This window comes from Pectinophora gossypiella, chromosome 2 (assembly GCF_024362695.1).
Source record: "Pectinophora gossypiella chromosome 2, ilPecGoss1.1, whole genome shotgun sequence".
Taxonomy (NCBI): domain Eukaryota; kingdom Metazoa; phylum Arthropoda; class Insecta; order Lepidoptera; family Gelechiidae; genus Pectinophora; species Pectinophora gossypiella.
Genome location: NC_065405.1, coordinates 10582410 through 10603510, shown reverse-complemented (window position 1 = coordinate 10603510; position 21101 = coordinate 10582410). Strand labels below are relative to the sequence as shown.

Genomic DNA, 21101 nt, shown 5'->3' with positions numbered 1-21101 from the left:
CTAAAGTTATAATATGCCAAATCATAATAAAAGAAACCGGAGTTGGCTTTCGTTCGTGCGGTTCCTACTGTCTACTTGCCAAATCCATTGCCCTCTTAAGTATATTTAGTCATAGTTTAGTATAACAAATATGTTCTGCTTTACAAATATGTATACCTACTTAGTACTTGTAATTAGGTACTAAGTAGGTAGTTTCCTCGTGTTCCGGCCTAGAGCTTTTTTAGAACCTATTTAAATTTACTGGGTTACTTATTACGCCGTCATTTCATTCATTTTGTCAGTCAATTCCGTCAATCAATCATTTGGAGGCACTCAAACTTGAATATATAAAACGTTGTTTGCGGCAGTGCGAAGGGCATGCGCTTGCGCCGGCATGAACTTGAACTCGCGCGTGAAGGGCTCGCTCGTGAACACTTTCCCTCTTGAGAAAGCATTTTGCTTGTATGGAGATTTAATGCTCAATGTGAATGGGAGCGCCGCTTTATGACGGACCGTGGGCTTTACAGAAAGAAGAGATTTGTTCAAAATAGTTTTTAAGTAACTAAGTAATAATAATAATAAAAAAGTTAAGTAGTTCAATCAATCAATCAAATAATTCTTTATTGCACTAAAACATAAACTCAGGACATGTACAGATGAATAAAATAAGCACAATAGGCGGCCTTATTGCTAAACAGCTAATATTTCTGCTAGGCAACCTTAGAGTGGAAGAAGTTTTTGTATTAGAGCGCGGGATGGTGCAATACAAAAAAGAAGTAATAAGAATTAGGAAAAATAAACATATAATCCTACCTTTATAAATAAAATATACCATAAATAAATAGATATCTATATATACATGCGCACAAATGCATAAATATATACACACAACATATACAATATACTTAATAGGTACATATAAGGAATTGAGGAGAATAAGAACATCATAAAAGAGTTAAGTGTCTAGAATTAGGTTAACAGCTGTTTTTTTAGTATCAAAGGGTATGTAAGAGCTGATATCTAGCAACACAGTTTCATCATCATAATATATCTAAGGAGACGAATACTAAAAGAATTTGCAAAGACGTAATGCTACTTATTTCAGAAGTTTTTGGTTCGAATACGAGACGAATAAACTTATAAGTAAGTACTATTTTCAAACGACAACGCTTTATGAAGACTGATAATAAATATCGATAGATCTTCCTAACCTAACCTAACGATGTACATATAATATTTCTTCAGGAACTTTTCAGTCTAAAGCAACGTTATGTTCAAAACCAATCAGTAGGAAATAGCGAATGAAAATATGGCTGGCGTAGAGTGGGTGTAAGTATATACTATACACCTCTGCCAACACCTTTGGGGATGCAGACGTTATGCTACATTATGTGCTATGCTCTGTAATAATAAATCTAGACTATCTTATGGCCCAGGTCGTTTACACTCGGGGTGTGAAGTATGAAGTCTATCAACTTTATGGCGATCTCTAACATTTAATAATACCCGGTTATATTGCTATTGCTAATGGAGCGTAAATTATGTCGAGTTCGTATTACACGCAATGAGAAGTAAGATAGAGCTTTCAAGCAGCAGGAAAATGTATAGTAAGTACATGAACAAAAATATAATATCGATACATTCACAGAGAGTTAGTGACATCGTAACGAACACTGAGAGGGATGATTCAGACCATGATTGTGAATTAATATCAAGTGGAGTTACTTGTCAGAAAATTCATGAAAATTTATAACATACTACTATATAGATATACCTGAGCACGTTAAATGAGAGGGCTGACTGTAGTATACTGGATGAAGGTTTTAGGTATTATACCTAATTCGAGTGCCTACGAAAAAGAAATTAATACCTTTTGATATTTTACTAGCATATTTTATAAGCGCCTTTTTTTCTTACTAATAATAATATGGAGTAAAATTTCAAATAAATGATATATATAAATAGTAGTCATAAAATTGATATAAGTGTAGGAAAGTAGTAGAACGGAACGTAAGATTGATAAGAAAGTGAGAGAGAATACTATGGAAGGATAATGGGGATTTGGTTGTTTATGGTATGAATTTAAAAAGGGTTGTCTATGATGATTCGGGTCGGAGTGTTAAGGTGTAATTATTTTTTTGCAAAAAGGGGAAAATATGTGGAGTGAAGATTAATAAAATATTCTTTTAATTATATATCCCACATACGTGTAGTTGTGTTGAATTGTATACATAGTGGTGACCTGTAGAGCTAATATGCGCAACGTGATAAAATTTTGTCACAGTAATTTTATCGATTCTGACGATATAATGATGTCGTTTTGTCGATTGGAGCTAAGGTGCCAAATAAGTCATATCGTTCTGTCAAAATACGAACAAAATCACGTGGCACGCATGTTAGGGAAAGAAACAATCTTATCGATTTCGACAAAAGTCATTGAATCGATCGATAAGTTTATCACGTTGCGCATGTTAGAGAGCCCTTAGCGCTCCCCATTTGTCCGGCCAACTAGTTTAGTTGTAAATGTACAATATCACGTCAAAAAAATATATAATAGTTAAACGATACCTAACCATCTCTTTGTATTCTGTCTAGTTACAATGCAGTGTATTGTTGCCGAAAAAGTTCAACATTTGACCTTTCTTTAGGCTTAAATTTTATTTTTTAACCAATTCTAATAGTTCTACTTTCTTGAATAAGGCGTGACAAATAGTAGTTGTGTGGGCTATAAGTTCGATGTCTTTATATGGTTTTATTAAAGTGTAAAGTGTCGACACAATCGCGCTAATTCGTGTTCGAAAGCAATTCGTCATAGAAAGTGCAAACTGAATCGCTTTCGTCTGTCAAATGGATTTTTACGAGTGAGTAAATGGCTTATTATGCCCAGAATAATGTGCATTGTAGTGAGTTAGTGCCGGTTAGATTGATTTGTTTACATATAATAGGTATTATAGATGAATACATTACACACAGCTACTCTGACAACCATGCAAAAAGACATTTAAGCACAAATTAATCTTTTATAGTCAGCTCAAGTCACTCTTTACAGTCTAATTACTTACTTTAAAGTTAGTAAGCAAAAATTATTTGAATTGATTTCTCCTAGCCATTATATTACTAAACGGAGCCAATGAATACATTAATTTTATCAAATCGAATCCAATAGTAATCTACAAGTAAAAAATATTAGGTAACAGAATTAATTAACTTATTATCTATAATTGATTTGATTAATTGTTTTGTCTCGACAATAAAATGATCGATCAAGTATCAAATTGGATTTAGGCGTGCGAACGCGGGTTTTAATGAGCAACTTTTTTACTTAATCGTTAAATCGATCAACTGTCAGACTGAGCGAGGTATCACGACTGTAATAGTAATCGTTACGATAACCTTTACAATCGTATTTAAACATCGTAACCTTTTGTATTTATTTTCGTAAATAATGGTCAATGGCAAAAATGAAATCGTGATTGCGTCACTATGTTACAAAGCTGCGAAATTTTAACCGCAGTGAAAGTGAAATGAAAAAGCGTTTTGGCGGTCAACGACCGGCGGTCGTTCATGCTTCCTTTTCAGCGGGTAATTTGACACTCACGTTATGCAAATTACGTATTTTTGAGACGATTTTCGTATGTAGAAATCTTTTGATGGGATACTGCCATTACATCACACTTTATTTAAACAATTCCAAAACTACGATAGTTCCTTTAAGACTACTTTATCATTATTTTAGTTTTACGTTCTTTTAAACTAATTACTTGTACGCTACAATTTCACATTATTGTAGGTAAGTACTTATACCGAAACATATTCATAGGACTTTGTACCACGCACACAACATAAATAAGTATTATTTAGTTGTTCATTTGTTAGGCTCGCGATGATCAGAAATAATATACCATATAATAGGAGAGTCGTCTAATCAATATGTTAATTGTAACATAAAATCCGTCGATGTGCGAAGTTAGAAAACCATGTTGTGAAATTCTGTTGATTCGTCCATGTAATAAATTTTATTGAAATAACTTTTTTGTGTCTAGATTAAATGATTGTGATAGATTTGTAGCTTTTCGCACGACGGCGTAATAGAGAGAGTAGCAGGTACTGGGATATAGAGATAATTTGTACGTGACTCGATGAAAGATTCAATTGATGAAAAGCATCGTCTTTTTCTTCTCTCGTGTGGGTGTTGAGGTGGATTACCAACCTCATCAACCCTGGTGTTAGGGTAGCTATGGAGCCGCCAAAGGCTCCTGACATGACTCATGTAACGACTACTTATTTACATCAGTAAGTAGTAACCGGGACTAACGGCTTAACGCGTCTTCCGAAGCACGGATCATCTTACTTTCGGACAATCAGGTGATCAGTTTTTTTTTTGACGTGACTTATTGTAGATTTGCCGCAGATGGCATTAACTACTTGGCCGGACAAAAGGTGATCAGCCTGTAATGTCCTAACCAAACTCGGGATCACAAAGTAATTTTTGTGAATCCCGGTGGGGAACCACCGGGATTCCAACCCCGGGACCTCCGGATCGTGAGCGTAACGCTCAACCACTGGACCAAGGAGGCCGTTAGAAGCATCGTAAGACTAGTAGTGAATAATGTGAGTTAAAAAAAAGGTTTCGCAATATTTTTCATCCCAGTAGAATTTAACATAGCGAAGAAAGTTGCGAGTGACATCGCACATGCTGGTCGTAAATTGAAGAGGGACATCGTGGATTTCTCCTATGGACATTCAATATGGTTTGTGCTCGCTGTTAGTTTCCAATGGCCCGCTGTTTTGTGGATGTGCTAACGGAATCATTACCCTACTTGTGTGGATCGCGAGCGGAAAAAGCTGAATAATGTAGAAGCATACTCTCGCGCCGCTGTATGCATCATAAAATGCACAATATCAGTTATTTTCGACTTAATCACTACGCAAGATGGTTATCGCTTCAGAAAATGTATGCCTTTTTTTCTGTGCGCTTGTCCATAGCTTTTTGCATTACGGTGTCTTGTGTGCGAGTGGTCGACAAATTGTTTAATTGAGGGTTCGATTCTCAAAGATTAATGAGACGAATACGTATTTATTTATTAGCAAGAAGGATAATTTTAATATCATACTGTTTTGTTCCAAGTAACTTCGTTATAATCTTTTAAATATAACCGTTTTAGAACGATAATAGAATCGTTCTACAAATAATACGTTCTAATAAGTATTATAGGACAAAATTAAAAAACAAATAGTTTTAAATCTCGGATACTAACTTGACACGGGTGATAAAAATATATTTTTTTCTGCATCGTTTGAAATCGGAATGTCTCTTTAAGCACGTTTAAAACTGCAACTGTCCGGACTGTTAGGTGGCTCAGATAGATCGAGAGCTCAACGGGAACTGCGATCGCAGTAATTTTCATTGGACACGATTAGTGTTGGGTTCTTACCCGGAAAATTCCCGCGTTTTGGGAATTTTCCCAATTCTGAGGGAAAAAACCCGAAAAATTCCCATTTCAAGGGAAAATATTTTTTATTGCATATATTTGTATTAAAAGTAAGGATTTCCAACAACGACCATTTAAATATAATGTATGCCTACGTACTTATGCCCATTTTATGTTCTGTCGTAGTGTCGTATGAACTCTTAAAACTTAAATTCTTAATATCTTTTGAATGGAATGTTCGATTTTAATAATTCCGTGCAAAGATACCTACATATTATAGGATATACTAAGTAAGATGATCCGTGCTTCGGAAGGCACGTTAAGCCGTTGGTCCCGGTTACTACTTACTGATGTAAGTAAGTAGTCGTTACATGAGCCATGTCAGGGCACTTTGGCGGCTCAATAGTAACCCTGACACCAGGGTTGATGAGGTGGGTAATTCACCTCACAACCCACACGATAGAAGAAGAAGAAGAATAGGATATACTGGGTGTTAGTGACATGGTAACGAAAACTTTGAGGGATGATTCAGACCATGATTCTGAGTTGATATCAAATGTAATTTTCCGTCGCAAAAGCATGGAACTAAAAAAAATAAAAAAATACAAAATATTACATGAATTTTCCGACAGGAAATTCCACTTGATATCAACTCAGAATCATAGCCTGAACCATCCTCCTCTGTATTCGTTATGTTGTCACTAATACCCATAAGTACCTAATTGTATGGCTACATGTATGTACTTGTACGGGGTGTAAGTGACATCGTAACGAATACTGAGAGGCATGATTAAGCTCATTATTCTGAGTTAATATGAATTGGAATTTTCCATCGCAAAAGTATATAATTGAAAATAATTACAAAACAAACTAAAAAGGGTGAATAGGCATTTTCTGGGTAAGCTCGTTCCAACGTCGATCTCTTCTTTTTGTGGAAGAACGAAGTCAAGAGCAAACCCATCTTAATTAAAAAAAAAACATGAATTTTGCGACGAAAAATTCCACTTGATATTAACTCAGAATCATGGTCTGAATCATCTCCGTCAGTATTCGTTACAATGTCACTAACATTCTGTATAGGATGTTTTTGGCACGAGAGAATGTCATCATCGAGGAGCAACATGGTTTTGTGCCAAGGAGGTCAACAGTTACCAACTTATTCTGTTGCTTGGACACATGGACAAGAAATTGGGAGGCACGAATACCTACATATATTATTTACTTGGACTATGAAAAAGCTTTTGATCGAGTTCCTGTCACACGATTGATTGCTAAATTAGAGCTCTTTGGAATCAAGAGGCAATCTCTTGAAGTGGATTGAAGACTTCCTTGTCAAAGCGCACCTTCTCTGTGCGCATCGGAGAATCATACTCTGTTCCCAGAAAATCCTCAGCTGTGTGCCGCAGGGATCGGTTCACCTTACAGATCTTAAACATGTTATCATGTCTGATATATCACTCTTTGCAGATGACACGAAAATAATGGGGAATCCACTCACATATGTATAAACTGCCTATATACGTCCCACTAACGAGCTTAACGCTCTAACCACTAGACCACCCTGGCTGTTGTGTTGGGAATCCACTTATTAGCCATAATATAATCCAAGTTGATCTGAATAGAGTAATTGCTTGGACCCGAGATTAGCTAATCACATTGAACGTGGACAAATTAAATGCACTGTGATGCGTGTTGACAGTAACAACCCCTCGTTGAGTTACACCATTGACTCAAAACCTCTAGAGTGTGTTAAAAAACAAAAGGACCTTGGCATAACGATAACACATAATCTAAAGTGAGACGAACAATTATTGGAATCACTAAGAAGACTAACTCCCTCCTATACATAATAGAAAGCTTTTTACTATATAGATAAGGAATTGTTTCTTAGGCGTTACAAAACTTACGTGAGACCGCTGTTAGAACATGGGTTTCAAATATGGAGACCTTACTATCGGAAGGACATTGCACTACTAGAGAGAGTCCAAAGAAGAGCAACAAAGATAGTGACAGTCCTGGCCGGCCGGAGTGGACCCCAGCGGGAGCTGCAGGACTGTCACCTCTGGCTTGCCTTCATTGGCCGGCCAGAGTGGGGAGTTAGAGCTATACGCTCGCAGGGTGGCAGTGAAAGATGCTTAAGTCGCAGAAAGCGGTGTACACCTCTTGCCACCCTGAGCTGCTCACAACCATGTTGCTGCCTTGCCGTCCAGTCGCGTCGGCTAGATAGGTGGATCCAGTGAGTGGCGAGTCACCGCCTGCCCAATGTATCTCTGTTATTAACATTGGTCGAGCAGGCCCCATAGTCCCCCATAGCCCCAGTATCCCGGTTCACTAACCCGCTACCCAATAGCCCAGTTCCTTTTGTTCCCATAATCTGCAATAGTCTGCAATAGTCAACACGAACCGGGGATTGTCTTTGGGCGCACTCCCATAGTGCATACAGGGATAGTCGCCGGTTGGTGTCACAACACATTTAGATTAAATTATCTTAAGGGGCCTCTACGTGTTGGCTTTGGCCCCACACACGCGTTTCAAAAGTCCGGGACTCCATAGGCCCCAGACATGGAAACGACATACAAATAATAATAAGATTATAAGTAAATAATTAAATTAAAAAAATATTTTCCCATAATTCGGGAATTTTTCGGGTGTTTATTTTATTTTCCCATATTTTCCCGATATTTTTTCTTTCCCACCCAATTTTTTCTTTCCCTGCCCATCACTAGACACGATGATTATTGCTTCTTAAATTACTTTTGATCTTGCACTCTGTTCGAGAAAGAAAGAAAAAAGTTCTATTCGACCTACATATTTGTTTCAAAACTATGTTTTTTTTTAAAATATGTCCACTTTAAAAAGACATGGATCGGCTTTTTATTATTTTATGGAAACTGTTATCAATAACGGTTTGTAAGTGAAATAATTATCACGTAAAAATAAAATTAGGGAGCATTGAAAAACTAAAGTGGATGGCAAGTTTTATTTTTAATGGCTATAATTTGCTTATAAGTACTTACTACAAATTTTATTTTTCTTGTAGCTTTACACTACCTACTCTCTATTTGATCCTATTACTATAAGTCAAAAAAAAAAAACCTTAACTGACCTGTAACAGGAGCGCCGCGATGGCCAGCAGCAGCCTGGTCCTCATGGTGACAGTCCAGCGTCGGCCTGCAACCAACGAGACTGTTTCAGAGCTGCACTAAGCCGCGCGGGCGGCACGAGGCGCTAGTGGCGCGCAGGCGCCGCGGACATGGCGACGACTGCCGCACGCGACCGGCACCCCCACCACCCCACCGACCCAACACCCCCCTACTGACTCCCCCCACCCCCCACCACTGACCCACTGACCGAGTGCAGCGCCGGACGGAACTGCACCGGCTGCATCTTTCACTGCGCGCGCGCAACGGGAGCGGCCTTCACCTTTCCGCGCAAGGTCGCGATTATTCGCAATGTCTCTTATCACTTTTTTGTTTATTTTTACTTTCTATGAGTAGTAATATTAGTAGGTACTTAATAGCATATTTGCAAACCTCAGAGCTTATTTCAGATTCACAGTTGTCAATCTGAGACAGTAACTAACTCTATAAAATTACTTTTAAGATACGAAAAAATATATTTGTGCTCTAATTAATTCTTGAACAAGGTAATTAATTTCAAAGACTCTATAATGTCTAAAAATCATTGTCTCCCTAACGTTTTCCCGTTTTCACAGGATTGAGATAGATAGATATATCGTTTATTTGCATCTACTTACTTAACCTGAGCACTTGACACGTCAATTTCTATAAATATTGTCTATTTTTACATAATAGGTATTAAAATGGTAAATATGTACTTTTGAATGCTAAGGTTATGGTCACCAGTGTCCGTCACGTCATCATGCGTGTGGTAAATGGTCGACCAAGTGAAATTTAACTAATTTTAACCGGCACGTGCCGCCTTTATTGCTAATACAGTCAGTAATGTTTATTCATAATTTACGTAACCGCCGTCACTACTGTCACCAACATTAGCTAATAGAAAACTTATTTTATTTACATAACTTTATATCAGAACATTTCTCTGGAACGAATAAACAATTTCTATTTTTTTCTTTACTAAATATTCTTTTTGCTTGTTTATATTCATTTATGCCTGTTTTCATCGTCATCATCAATTCAAGAGCCACGCTCTTGTCGGTGTAGCATTTTCCATTCCAGTCTATCAAAGGCCAATTCCTTGACTTCCCTATAAGACACGACGTTAACCTTTTCTTTAATCTGTTCCATGTAAGCTCTTCTTGGTCTTCCCCTTCCTCTCTATCCTTCTAGCTTTCCTTCTATGATATTTTTAATAAATTCGCCTATGCCTGTTTTAATATAAAAAATATTATATTTTTTCCTCAATATTATTATTATTGCGTATGGCAGACAAAAATAAAATATCCTGCATTGATCATAATTATATCCAGCTTAAGCTCCCCTAACCAAGTCTCTGCCGGATCCGTCACACAATGCAGCTCGGCTATGCCACCTGGGAACCGATGTAGAGGGCACTAGTTCACTGTTCGTTCTCCTCAAAATAAAACATTATAACGCTTAATAATAGGGTAATTTCCAACTAGTCAAATCAGTTACTTTTTTTAAACGTCACGAAATTGCTATGGAATTTGTATGAAAAAGCACCTGAGACCTGAGAATGTCGCACTATTACATTTTTCTTTATTTAAATTCATAAATAATTTAAATTGAAAAATGAAAAGGTTTTTAGTCACCTTTAGATCTGTCTTTATTTAATTTTAGTATTCAAAATTTCATAATTTATCCTGACCTAGGAAACCCAAGAAGACCCAATTCCATATCGACTGATTAACATATTTTTTCTAGCTTCCACGAATGTGCGTTCAAAATGTATTTATTCTTATATATTTACCACACATGATCGACTACGTTTTCCTTTCTCGTTTGTCGAAAATGGTATTTCTGTAGTACTTTTCTAATAAACGGATTAAGGAATAGACGCGCATGCGACATTTCGCGCACGTTGGAGCCGCATGAGACGCGCCCGCGCCGATTTCACTGCAGACACTCGATCGCTTAGAAAGTTCCATCTGTCGATTCGAGAATATACACCACTGCACACCGTTAGATATACGACACGCGGTACACAACAACATAATGAATCGACTCGCATGAGCTGAGTAAGCAATAAACTTTATCTTGTACGTTTTGCTAAGGAGATAAGGATGCTAGATTTATATGCAGAATCAATATCGTATTAAATGAGTATTGGAAATATGTTATTTATATTCTGTGCTATTTTGTAGCTGACTTTATGTTTTAGTTAAAGACTACTCTTGAAATTTAAATGTCTTCCTCTAGTTATTAAATAACTTGTAATATATGCTTTGTTTTTTTTTTGACCTGACTTATTGTTAATTTGCCGCAGATGGCATTAACTACTTGGCCGGAATTGTAATGTATAAATAATGTGTCGCTGTTGCAGTTTCATGTCATTTCTTCTCCTCAGCCATAACACCATTCAAAATGACGTAGATTCAAAAATGTTAAATTGACCTTCAACAAATTTAGCTATCTATGATAATTACGTTGAATAAATGATGCTGATTTCTGTTCGAAATGGGTCTGCGTTCTTAACCCTTACACGGACAGAGACCATGGGTCATTGATGGTTCATAATAGGTAGTATGGAATCGGAACGTCCGCGACGTTCTGTCCTTGAAAGTGTTAAAGAGTATATCAGCATTAAGAACTCAGTTCAAAGCTGTCTGTCTTCACCGGCTGAAATGACAGTGTAGTATAGTTTATCACACGCGTTAGCCGTAGTTAATGACCGCGTAAAATTATCAGTCATTAGCAAGGCGGGGTGACTAATACTCTAGTGTGGAGATAGACGATTGGCATTTTTTATCGACTGCACCCACCTGCTACAACTAGGCTGGCTGGTTGCGGAAGAAAGCGGCCCTCGGGCATTTTCTATTTTCATGTAATCTGCGGCGATATTATAATAATAGACTGTGTGGTGCTCGGGCGCAATTAAGCGCCTCCGACAAGAAACGCGACGAAACTGGGACGAGAGTCGCCCAATCGGATTCTAACCATAACCTTAAGTGGGCTCGCCACGACGCCGCACACGCCCGCTGTGGCTTTGTAGCTGCTCCACAAACCTGAGATCTGCTTCGTTTGCTCTTTCAGTTTTTCTCTTTAGATTAATATTATTACGTCTATATCATATTATACTGTGCTACATAAAGTTCTGTCGAAGCGCGTTGATGTCTTTTATATGGCGCGTGAAGGTATTGAACTGAATGCCGTTACGTTACAAATAAATAAGAGAACATAAGATACGGACCGCAGTATGTCAGTTATCAATTATAAGTACTTTATTATTATTATTTTTTGTATTAAATGTGCCCAATTGGATAGAAAATTAATGAAGTTAAACAAACGTCACTCCAGTTTAACCAACTCTTAACAAAGTTATTGTTCGCTCACGCCCTACAGCCCACGCTTAATTAAAACTGGTTGATCGCCTCGTTAAACCTTTCATTTGCAACAAAACGTCTTCTTTCAACTCACACTTGCCGGAAGGCAGACCGGCACGAAGCTAATTTGCCTGCTTTAAGCCTCTTTGATTGCTCTGTCAAAACATCATCGCATCGGTTTGATCATTATTTTCTACTACAATTTGGACGGTCATTGATCAACGTCACATTCGGTAAAAGCTTGCTAAATGCTGCTCTAAGCTTTAATAATATTGCCTCATTAATCGTCACCGATTGTGCAGTCCTTAAGAAAGTTCGCACCTTCACAGTCACTTCAATTTAATCGATATCATCTGTCAAACTCGATCATTTAGATTTTTACAATAACTGAAGCTGACGTATTTTTAGAATTACATTAATATTAATGATGAATGAGTACACAAAGATAATCGATTTCAATTGGAGCTTAAAACGGAATTATTGTAGCGTAGATTATTTATTTTTGCTAAATAAGTTCTATTAACTTCTGAAACTTTCTAACGGTAAAGAAATGACCTTAATGGGAATAGTGTCTTTTAAAATAAAATATAATTAAAAGTAAATTTGAAGAAGTAGAAATAAAAAAAAAACATTTGCTTATTTTAAATTAAATGTGAAGTAACTGACCTACGTGGTTTACTTTTCACAGAATTTGTGTACCAGAAATATCTTATCTTACTTTCATAGAATTTGTGGTCATATGTCGACATAAATCAAACGAAGCATCAAACGTGGTGTCATATATCACCGTTGTAAAACATATCAACCATATCGACCACCCGTGAGATTGTGCAACTCACGCATTAAAAACGCATATCAACCAATGTGAAGATTTCACACTAGATGATCGACAAAAAACGAAGATGACTCGACACTTGTCGCAACTTTCGTTTTCTGTCTTCTAATATGCAAGTTAATGCAGTTTTAGTCGGCCATTTTTCTTCTTTTTTTGCGACAAATTAACTGACACAAGCCTGAGGTGTAATGCGTGATAATATACTTTCGAACACATTGTCGGTAAAGCTGCCATTAGACTGACTCAGCAGCCGCACGCAGTCGGAACAGCAACCGCGCGCAGTTGGTTCAGCAACCACGCGCAGTTGCTATATTCAACTTCACGCGGTCAGCTACAGTCGTGTACTGGACCACGACTACACCCGACCTCGTGAAGTTGAAGTAAAAATTACATGCAGTTGAATATTGCGACCGCGCGCGGTTGCTGCGGTGCTCTCCGTTTGATGTCTGATGGCAGCCTTATCTGTTATTACTAACTTACTTATTAAGTCAAGAGGTATATTTTTTCTTGCGGTCATAGATGCCTCGCAGGTGGGCTGGCATCTAAAATGGTATTAACAGGTTCTGATTGGCACTTCACTTTTGCACTCATGTATCGCATCGCATGTGACAGAAATAGGTCAAATACAGAGCTGAAATTAATACCTTAATGACTATTATCATTGACTGGTGTTTTTGTTTATTACAATTAAAAATCTAATGCTAGTCGATACACGAATATTAATACGAACTGGAATCAACAATCGGAATCTATCCACAAGAAATTGCAATTTAACTTTTACAATTTTACTTTTGGAAGCTATTGTATCTTAACCGGAGAAGATAGCTTAGAATATATAACACTTAGGTGTTGTAAATCGATATATACGATACATATTATATAACATCACGATATATGTATATAGCGCAAACATGAAAATCTAAAATAGAATATATATTATTTCATGTTCTTTTTCGATTAACAACACCTATAATGAAATCAGGGTAACAGTATTAATAAAAAATATGTTAAAACAATCACAGATTGAATACCATAATCTGTTTTAAAAGCCAATAACTATACCAAAATTGCTCTATGGTTGCTCCGCGCACGCGCCGCGAAAGCCGCCCAGTCACGAATAGCAATTACCGGCCGAGGGTCTATCTCAGCATCACACCTAACCATTGTCTTGCTATCATAATAAATTGGACAGAAATATCGACCTAAAGGTCAGAAAAAAGCAAAATAAAGAAACTAAGTAGGTCAAATATTATTAAAAAATGAAATGGGTGCTATGGAAACGTTTGCTGTAATTAAGTTCAATTCAAATAACAAAAAAATGGTTTTAATATGAAATTATTAAAGATGTCATCTTAGTAACTAATAGTAGTGTTTCTCGTGAAGAAACCCACATTCTCGAGAAATGTATTTTCACAATACACATGTGACCTAACCTGTATTGGGCTGGTTTTTCCTTCATAGGTTGGAAGGTCGGACAGGCAGTCGTTTCTGTAATAAACTGGACCTGTCAAATCTTCAGGTTAGGTAAGCCCCGTGAAAACGGGATAATACTAGGAAGATGATGATGATCTTAGTAACTAAAATATTTGACTTTGTTTAGAAGAGTTTTACGCCTTTATACGTCCCACTATTGGGCACAAACCTCCCCTCAATAAACAAGAGGGGGTGTGGAGCATATTCGACACGGTGCTCCACTGCGGGTTGGCGGAGGTGTTTATTAAGGCTAACTAAAAGCCAAGACCGTGGGCAGGACGACGTGCTTTTCGAAACATGGAAAACAGATGAATCAAACCTGCAATGTCCTTACCAACGAAAAGACAATCCCGCATAGCGATTTTGACGACATCCCCAGCGGAAATCGAACCCTTATTATCTCCATATATTATCGTGAGCCCAGCACTCTAACCACTAGACAAAGAAGCTAGATTTAATTTATAACAAGCGTCCCATTATAGTACTTATTCATTAAAGTAAAAGGCATTCCTTTTGAATAAGTAATTATGCCTCTTTCATTCGGCCTGATCCGTACCTTAGGTTCTAGACCAAATAGACTTAAGACTAAATGAAAGCACTATCTAAAGATACGCCGTTTAATCACGGAGTAACAAACAATTGGGGTAGAACGTGATTATAGTCTTCAGGTTTCGTTTTGAATCACTTTAGTGGCTATCAAGACAGCGGCATTTTATAATTAAACTTTATTGCCGCCCGCTACTAAGTTTCACTTTTGTATGAGAAGTTTTATTACTCGTCTTCCGAAAATAGTGGATAACTAAGAGTAACTAACAGCTAGCCGACATACTTTTTAAAGAATGGATTAGAGAGGTGCATTATGGCTCAAATTGGATACTTCAGTATTGATAATAGAACCGAAGTAGACCTTGAGATATCAGAGGATGTAAACATTGTACCTTATAACTCATAAATAAATCAATACAAAAAAATCGGTGTCTCAGTCTATCGATTGGTGTGGGTGTGAGTATAATATATCTAGCCTGGGCAAAAGCTTCCCCTTCCATTTCATCTATTTGCGAACATCATTTCCCTAGCTTTATCCTGTTTTTTTCACAGGGTCCGCTTACCTAACCTTGACAGGTCCGGTTTTTTACAGAAGCGACCACCTGTCTGACCTTCCAACTCGCGAACGGAAAACCAGGCCAATACAGGCTAGGTCACATACCTCCGAAAATGCATTTCAAGGGATGAGGGTTTCCTCACGATGTTTTCCTTCACCGCTGAGCACGTGATAATCATTTATGATCCAAACATGAATTCCACGAAATCGATAATCAATGGTTTAGGCCTGTGCTGGATTCGAATCTGCGACCTCAAAGTAAGAGGCAAGCGTGGCAAACTGGGCTACCGCGACTCTTCTTTTTGCGTTATAAATCTAAAAGAATAGAGTTCTTTGTTAAACCTTCCACATTAAAATACTAACGTTGAGCGTTCTACTAAGAGTGTTCCATAAACAAGAGTAAAGTAACCACAAAGCTGTATTTACCGAACATTTTCTGTAACCAACAAAGCGTTGCTCGCCCAATCACGTCCGTAGGCCTGTAATTTCTCACAGATCATCGAAACCACGCCTATGTGAACACAAATTACTATCACAAGTACGCGAGCCGCTTGCCAAGTCACTTTCGGCTCAGATTAGTTGTGCGAGAGCTGATTTTTAATTGGCTTGTAACGAGCTGAAAGTTTTGCTTAATTAATGAATGGGAAGGCCCAAGTTTAGCTTCTCTTCTCCATTATTCTCCAAACGTGAGTCGTTAGAAAGTGAACGTGGAAAACGGAATATGCGAAACGTGGTTTCTTTGCATAGGTAGCAAGTACTAACCCTGAATCCGTATTTAATGGTTAACATAAAGTCTACGTTACAAGTAACCATGCTTGTTGGTACCGCCTGTAAGTATCATGCTCATGATCCATCTAATACCACTTATAATGTCAGGGTCTGTTAGGGTCAAACGTGTAACTTTTGCTTTCCACAAATTGATAGATAGATAGATAAAATCTTTATTTAGGTATAAAACATTCGACTTCAAAATTTGAACATATTTGAAATGTAAGACTTAAAACTAAAAAGGGTATTAGCTGCGCTGACGTCGTATCGACCTACATGGGAGGCCATATCACGCCGATTTGCGATTGCGCATGTAGATGAACGTCTTTTTAGAAGGACACGTAATCGACGTTCCTTCTTTTATCGAGTCGTGAGGTTTTACATCTTCATTGAATGTGCGTTTATTAAAAAAAAATCAAACTTGAAAAATCCAGTTTTCTTTTTGCTTTTATCTCCTAATCATATAATTACCGAAAGTAATGAACAACAATCTATAAGCAACGTTTTAAGCTAATACACTGATGACACAGTTGCAAACACAGTACATACACATTAGAAAAGTAATTAGCACTAGCCGCATACGTAACATAACATTCTAATAGGATTTCTCTCGTTTCATTGTTCGGAAAACGTAAAAACGGAAAATTATTCGAATCTATTGAAGCGTTTCCACGTAAAGGCACGAACAACGTGCGCACTCCATAATACGATACGTGAATTAATCCAGCCACTTCTATTGTATCTTGTAGCTTTCATTTCTAATGAAAAACTTTAATACGCCATTTTTATCGTCATAACTTTGTACAATTTCACTTATTGGGTCAACGTGCTGTTTATTATCAAGATTACCATTGTACACGATTCCCATGCGGTGATGGAATGATTGATTAGACGCTAGAAAAATTAATGAACCGTGCCAACGTTTATAATTAACGATTAAGTCATAACAGGTGTCTAATTATTTGCGAGAGAAAATTGAATGGAATGAAAAGAAACTGATGTTTAAGAATGACATTGACGCGTGTGACTAGATTTGGATTAATTGTAAAATAACAATGAACTAGTTTTATAATAATTTTATTGTGTTATATTATTTCTGTGTCAATGACGTGGAAACTTCCGGTCCCTATATCTTAATGTTTGTTTAGAAATTGTTGTTTTAACTATTCTTGAATATTAAAAAGAAAAATGTTAAATGTGATGTATCGTTCGCAAGCGAGTCAGTTCCCTAATAACGAGAGTACGTGGCAGCGCCAACAGTCTTCTAAGAATCGTAGCAGAGAGGATGGATGGCCCATTCTGGAAACACTGGGTTATGACTCACGTGTTACCTATACGCCGTGTGGCCAAGTAATGTCATTTAATTTAATATACTAACATAGTTCGTAAGTCTCTATTGTTTAACTAACATTATATGGATGCAGAATCTGAAATAAATATTTTATTATTATTATTAGGCATTTGCTTTTTTACTGAAAAAGCGCATCCAAATATTTTAAATTCACATGTAACTTTTTGTTGCGAATTTTACCCTGTTTGTGCCAAAAAATTTCACATGTGTGTGACCCTCGCATACTTGCACGCTCATGTTTCGTGTACATTGCCAAAATGTAATTACATCTCTTTAATATGAAAATGCCATTGTAACTATTGTCTGAAAATCCAGACCTTACGAGGATAATAATAAAAACAGAATAACAGTTTTTTACTATGAGGCGCGTCCTAAAACTAAGTAAAAACCGAAACAAAACTACAATTTAAAGAACGATAGTAAGTACACTTATTTGCTTCAGGAGTTGACAGTTAGCCGGCATGTGACACACACTTGCTTATCACACATTGTGACGTATCTATTAGGTGATCTGATGAAGCGATGGACTCAAGGTTACTCCACGCAACACTTTCTCCCGCGCAGTTCGTTGCTCCCCGAAATCTGCACCTCATATCAATGGCGAACTTCCCAGCATCCAGAAATCCACTATTCAAAATTCAACCTACGTTATTAACTAATAGAGTAAGAAATGCCTTGTTGCTAAACGTAGAGCCTCCAAGATGCTATCCGCTGACGTTTACGTTCAATGCCCGTGTTAATGGTACCGAGAAACATAACGTGGCCCACTTTCTCTTTTAAGCACACTTTGTCTCTTTCGTATAGTTTGCATCTACAGCTGAGAGAGCGAGTAGACTGTATAGAAGATGCTTCGCTGAAGCTGAGCTCGCTTTCTTTGCCGCACTTGGCATTGAAGGTGCACAAAATCCGGTAACTTTCGTTGGCGTTTCAATTGCAGCGATTTGTGATGGCGCGACTCTTTTCGTCTCGTTACAATTAACCGATCTTCTATTGTTACGCAACCTGTTACCTTATCTATCGATTTGGTAATAGAAAGCGATTCGCAATGCAAACAATCGAACATTGTGATGTGTTGCACAATGTATTCATTTTATTACATTGACTTAGATTTTGGAACTCTACCTATTATCTACAGCTAGAGAATCTTTATATAAGATTTACTTCGTCAAATTACAAATTACTGCATATTCTCTCTACCACAAAACTTAGCATTAAATAAGTAAGTATCTACCAATACCAACCGTAAGTTAAAGAAATTTCACATTTTCAGTTTCCACGCGTTATCCGCTATCTATCTCAATCCAATATATAAGACACATCACCGCGCTATCGAAGCTTTCAATCGTAAAAAATAAAATGTCGTTTAAATAAAAAGCTACTTTCACACCTGAGGCGTGTTTATGATCTTGAAGCTGTCATGTCGGTTGTAATGGTCTGGATTAAAATATTAGCTACTGTGTGGAACCACTTGTCGGAACAGATGGGCTGGTCGGTCGGTCAAGTGGGAATCGGGCCGAGATAAGTGTATCGCGAATTTGAGAGCAATTTTAGTGTAGGTATAATGCACATGAGACTGTTCAAAGATGATCTACCATCGTGGCTAATTCGTGAGGTAGGTCATTATGATCTATGATATGACATAATAAAGGCAAATTGATTGCATGATACTGAGATATCTGCAAAGCAATGTTAATTGCTTTTTATCATCTCTTTTATTCTGCCCAAACTTTTATCTAAATGGATTGCTTACATTTTTATATTTGAGACGTTTATACCATTATGTGGGTAAGTAGCTATAAATATTTTTTTTGTGTTAATACGTAGTTGACATAAACATCTTCCATAGACACTTCGCATAACAGATCCCGAAAACATAACATAAATAGCCTATATACGTCCCACTGCTGGGCACAGGCCTCCCCTCAATCAACCGGAGGGGTTATGGAGCATACTCCACCACGCTGCTCCAATGCGGGTTGGTGGAGAAAACACAAAAAATGAAATATATCACGGTATCAGCTTGGTGTCGGCAAAAGTAACCCACAAAGGTATAAACCGAACTCAATTGATCATGGCAATCTTTTTTTTATTACATTTTATAGTAGTAGCGCCTCATAATCTGATACGACACATCAATTATATGATCCAATAAACTAAGAAACGTGTGGCCACAACGATACTTTTATTGTGCTAGTAACTGTATAATGCGGTTTAAAAAGTATATTAGAAATGAGATCTTATATTAACATATTTACGTGCTTAATAGGATGCTATAGCTCAATCAGGTCACCGAGTCAGGTCAGGTTGTAAATAATCTTTTACAGGGCAATATTTTTTTCGATAAGATATGATAATACAGAATATATATCAACTAGGTTCATATGTAGGCGTTGAAATGAACTTCATCCCATTAGGTACCGTTGATTCTAGAATAATTGCAATTAGTGATGTTTCATTTCACTTTTGACGTGACTTATTGTAGATTTGTTGTGATTGTAATTTGTATTGCGAGTAACTTGGAAATGACTTTAATTACTATTTCCATTACCTATTATAAAGTTAGATCAGTCATCATTCTGTAACAGTCACAAAATTTTAGATAATTAAGACGAAAGTAAGTGTCGTCCTTAATTTGCCTTAGAATTTATGACTTTATTTGCGAAGAAAAGTAGATGTAAATCTATCTAAATATATCTATTCGACGTCAAAACCAATTACCGAGTGAAATGCTCCAAGTTATCTCCAAACATGGGTGGAGCTTATTTATTTGAAGGAGTTTATGAAAGTAAGCGTAAGCTCAATGATTCGTGAATAAACAACATTCCTGGCGACTTGTTTACAACAACGTAGTAAAAGTATCCTTGAAAATATGCTAAACGATAAGGAGGATGTTGATATAAAAACACTGAATGAATGAACCTGGCGTTATCTATCTATAAATAGAAAATGTATGCGTCTATTAGGCCTTTGCAGTTTTCAAGTATGACACACTAGTGGGTATTTATTAGATGAACCAGATAACAAACTCAATTAGGCATAATTTGCGTTCCAGTAGCCGCTGGGCCTATCAACAGGTTACAAGATTTATACATCCATAATACCCATCTAGATTTCCCCTATTTACATAGCTGCGTAAATTGTATGAATGGACGCGCGGACGTGGCGTGGCTATTGAAGACCGCGAATAAACAGAACTGACCGGTGCGGCGCGGGCGACGCTGAATTAACGCGGGGTAATCACGCGCATGTCAGCAGGGAGCAGTTTCCGTATCACTGAGAAATTGGCCTGGTTTACCAAGAAAATTGCCTTATTTGCATCTCGACGGGTTGGGAGAAAAGTGTATCGGCGGCAGCGGCGCCACCCAGCCCGTCCCTTGTAAAAGCTGTCTGTCACACGTATATCAAACTGCATGAAAGTAGCCTACGATCTATTTAAGAAAAAACACATTTTTCTCACACGTTCAGCGTGATCAACATTCCTGTATCAAAAGTACATAGAACCGTGATGCTTATAACTTGTATCTTATACAGACATTCTTTACAACTTTCTCATATATCTAAACTTGTTGGCGAAAACATCCCATATTAGTACCTACATTGACAATTCTACAGTAATGTTCATTAGTTTTAGTACTGAATCAGTAGTAACATTTCTATAAGTACTTACTTGAGAA

At 37.2% G+C, this 21101-nt stretch overlaps 1 protein-coding gene across 1 annotated transcript in view; it reads right to left on the bottom strand.

The window, feature by feature from the left end:
• The window catches only part of LOC126374967 (cuticlin-4), a 42534-nt gene that overhangs the window by 6084 nt on the left and 15349 nt on the right, over positions 1-21101 (bottom strand). The window contains exon 3 of the mRNA XM_050021771.1: positions 8518-8582. Coding sequence (XP_049877728.1) covers positions 8518-8562 — 45 coding nt within the window. The 5' untranslated portion in view covers positions 8563-8582. The remainder of the gene's footprint in view (positions 1-8517; positions 8583-21101) is intronic.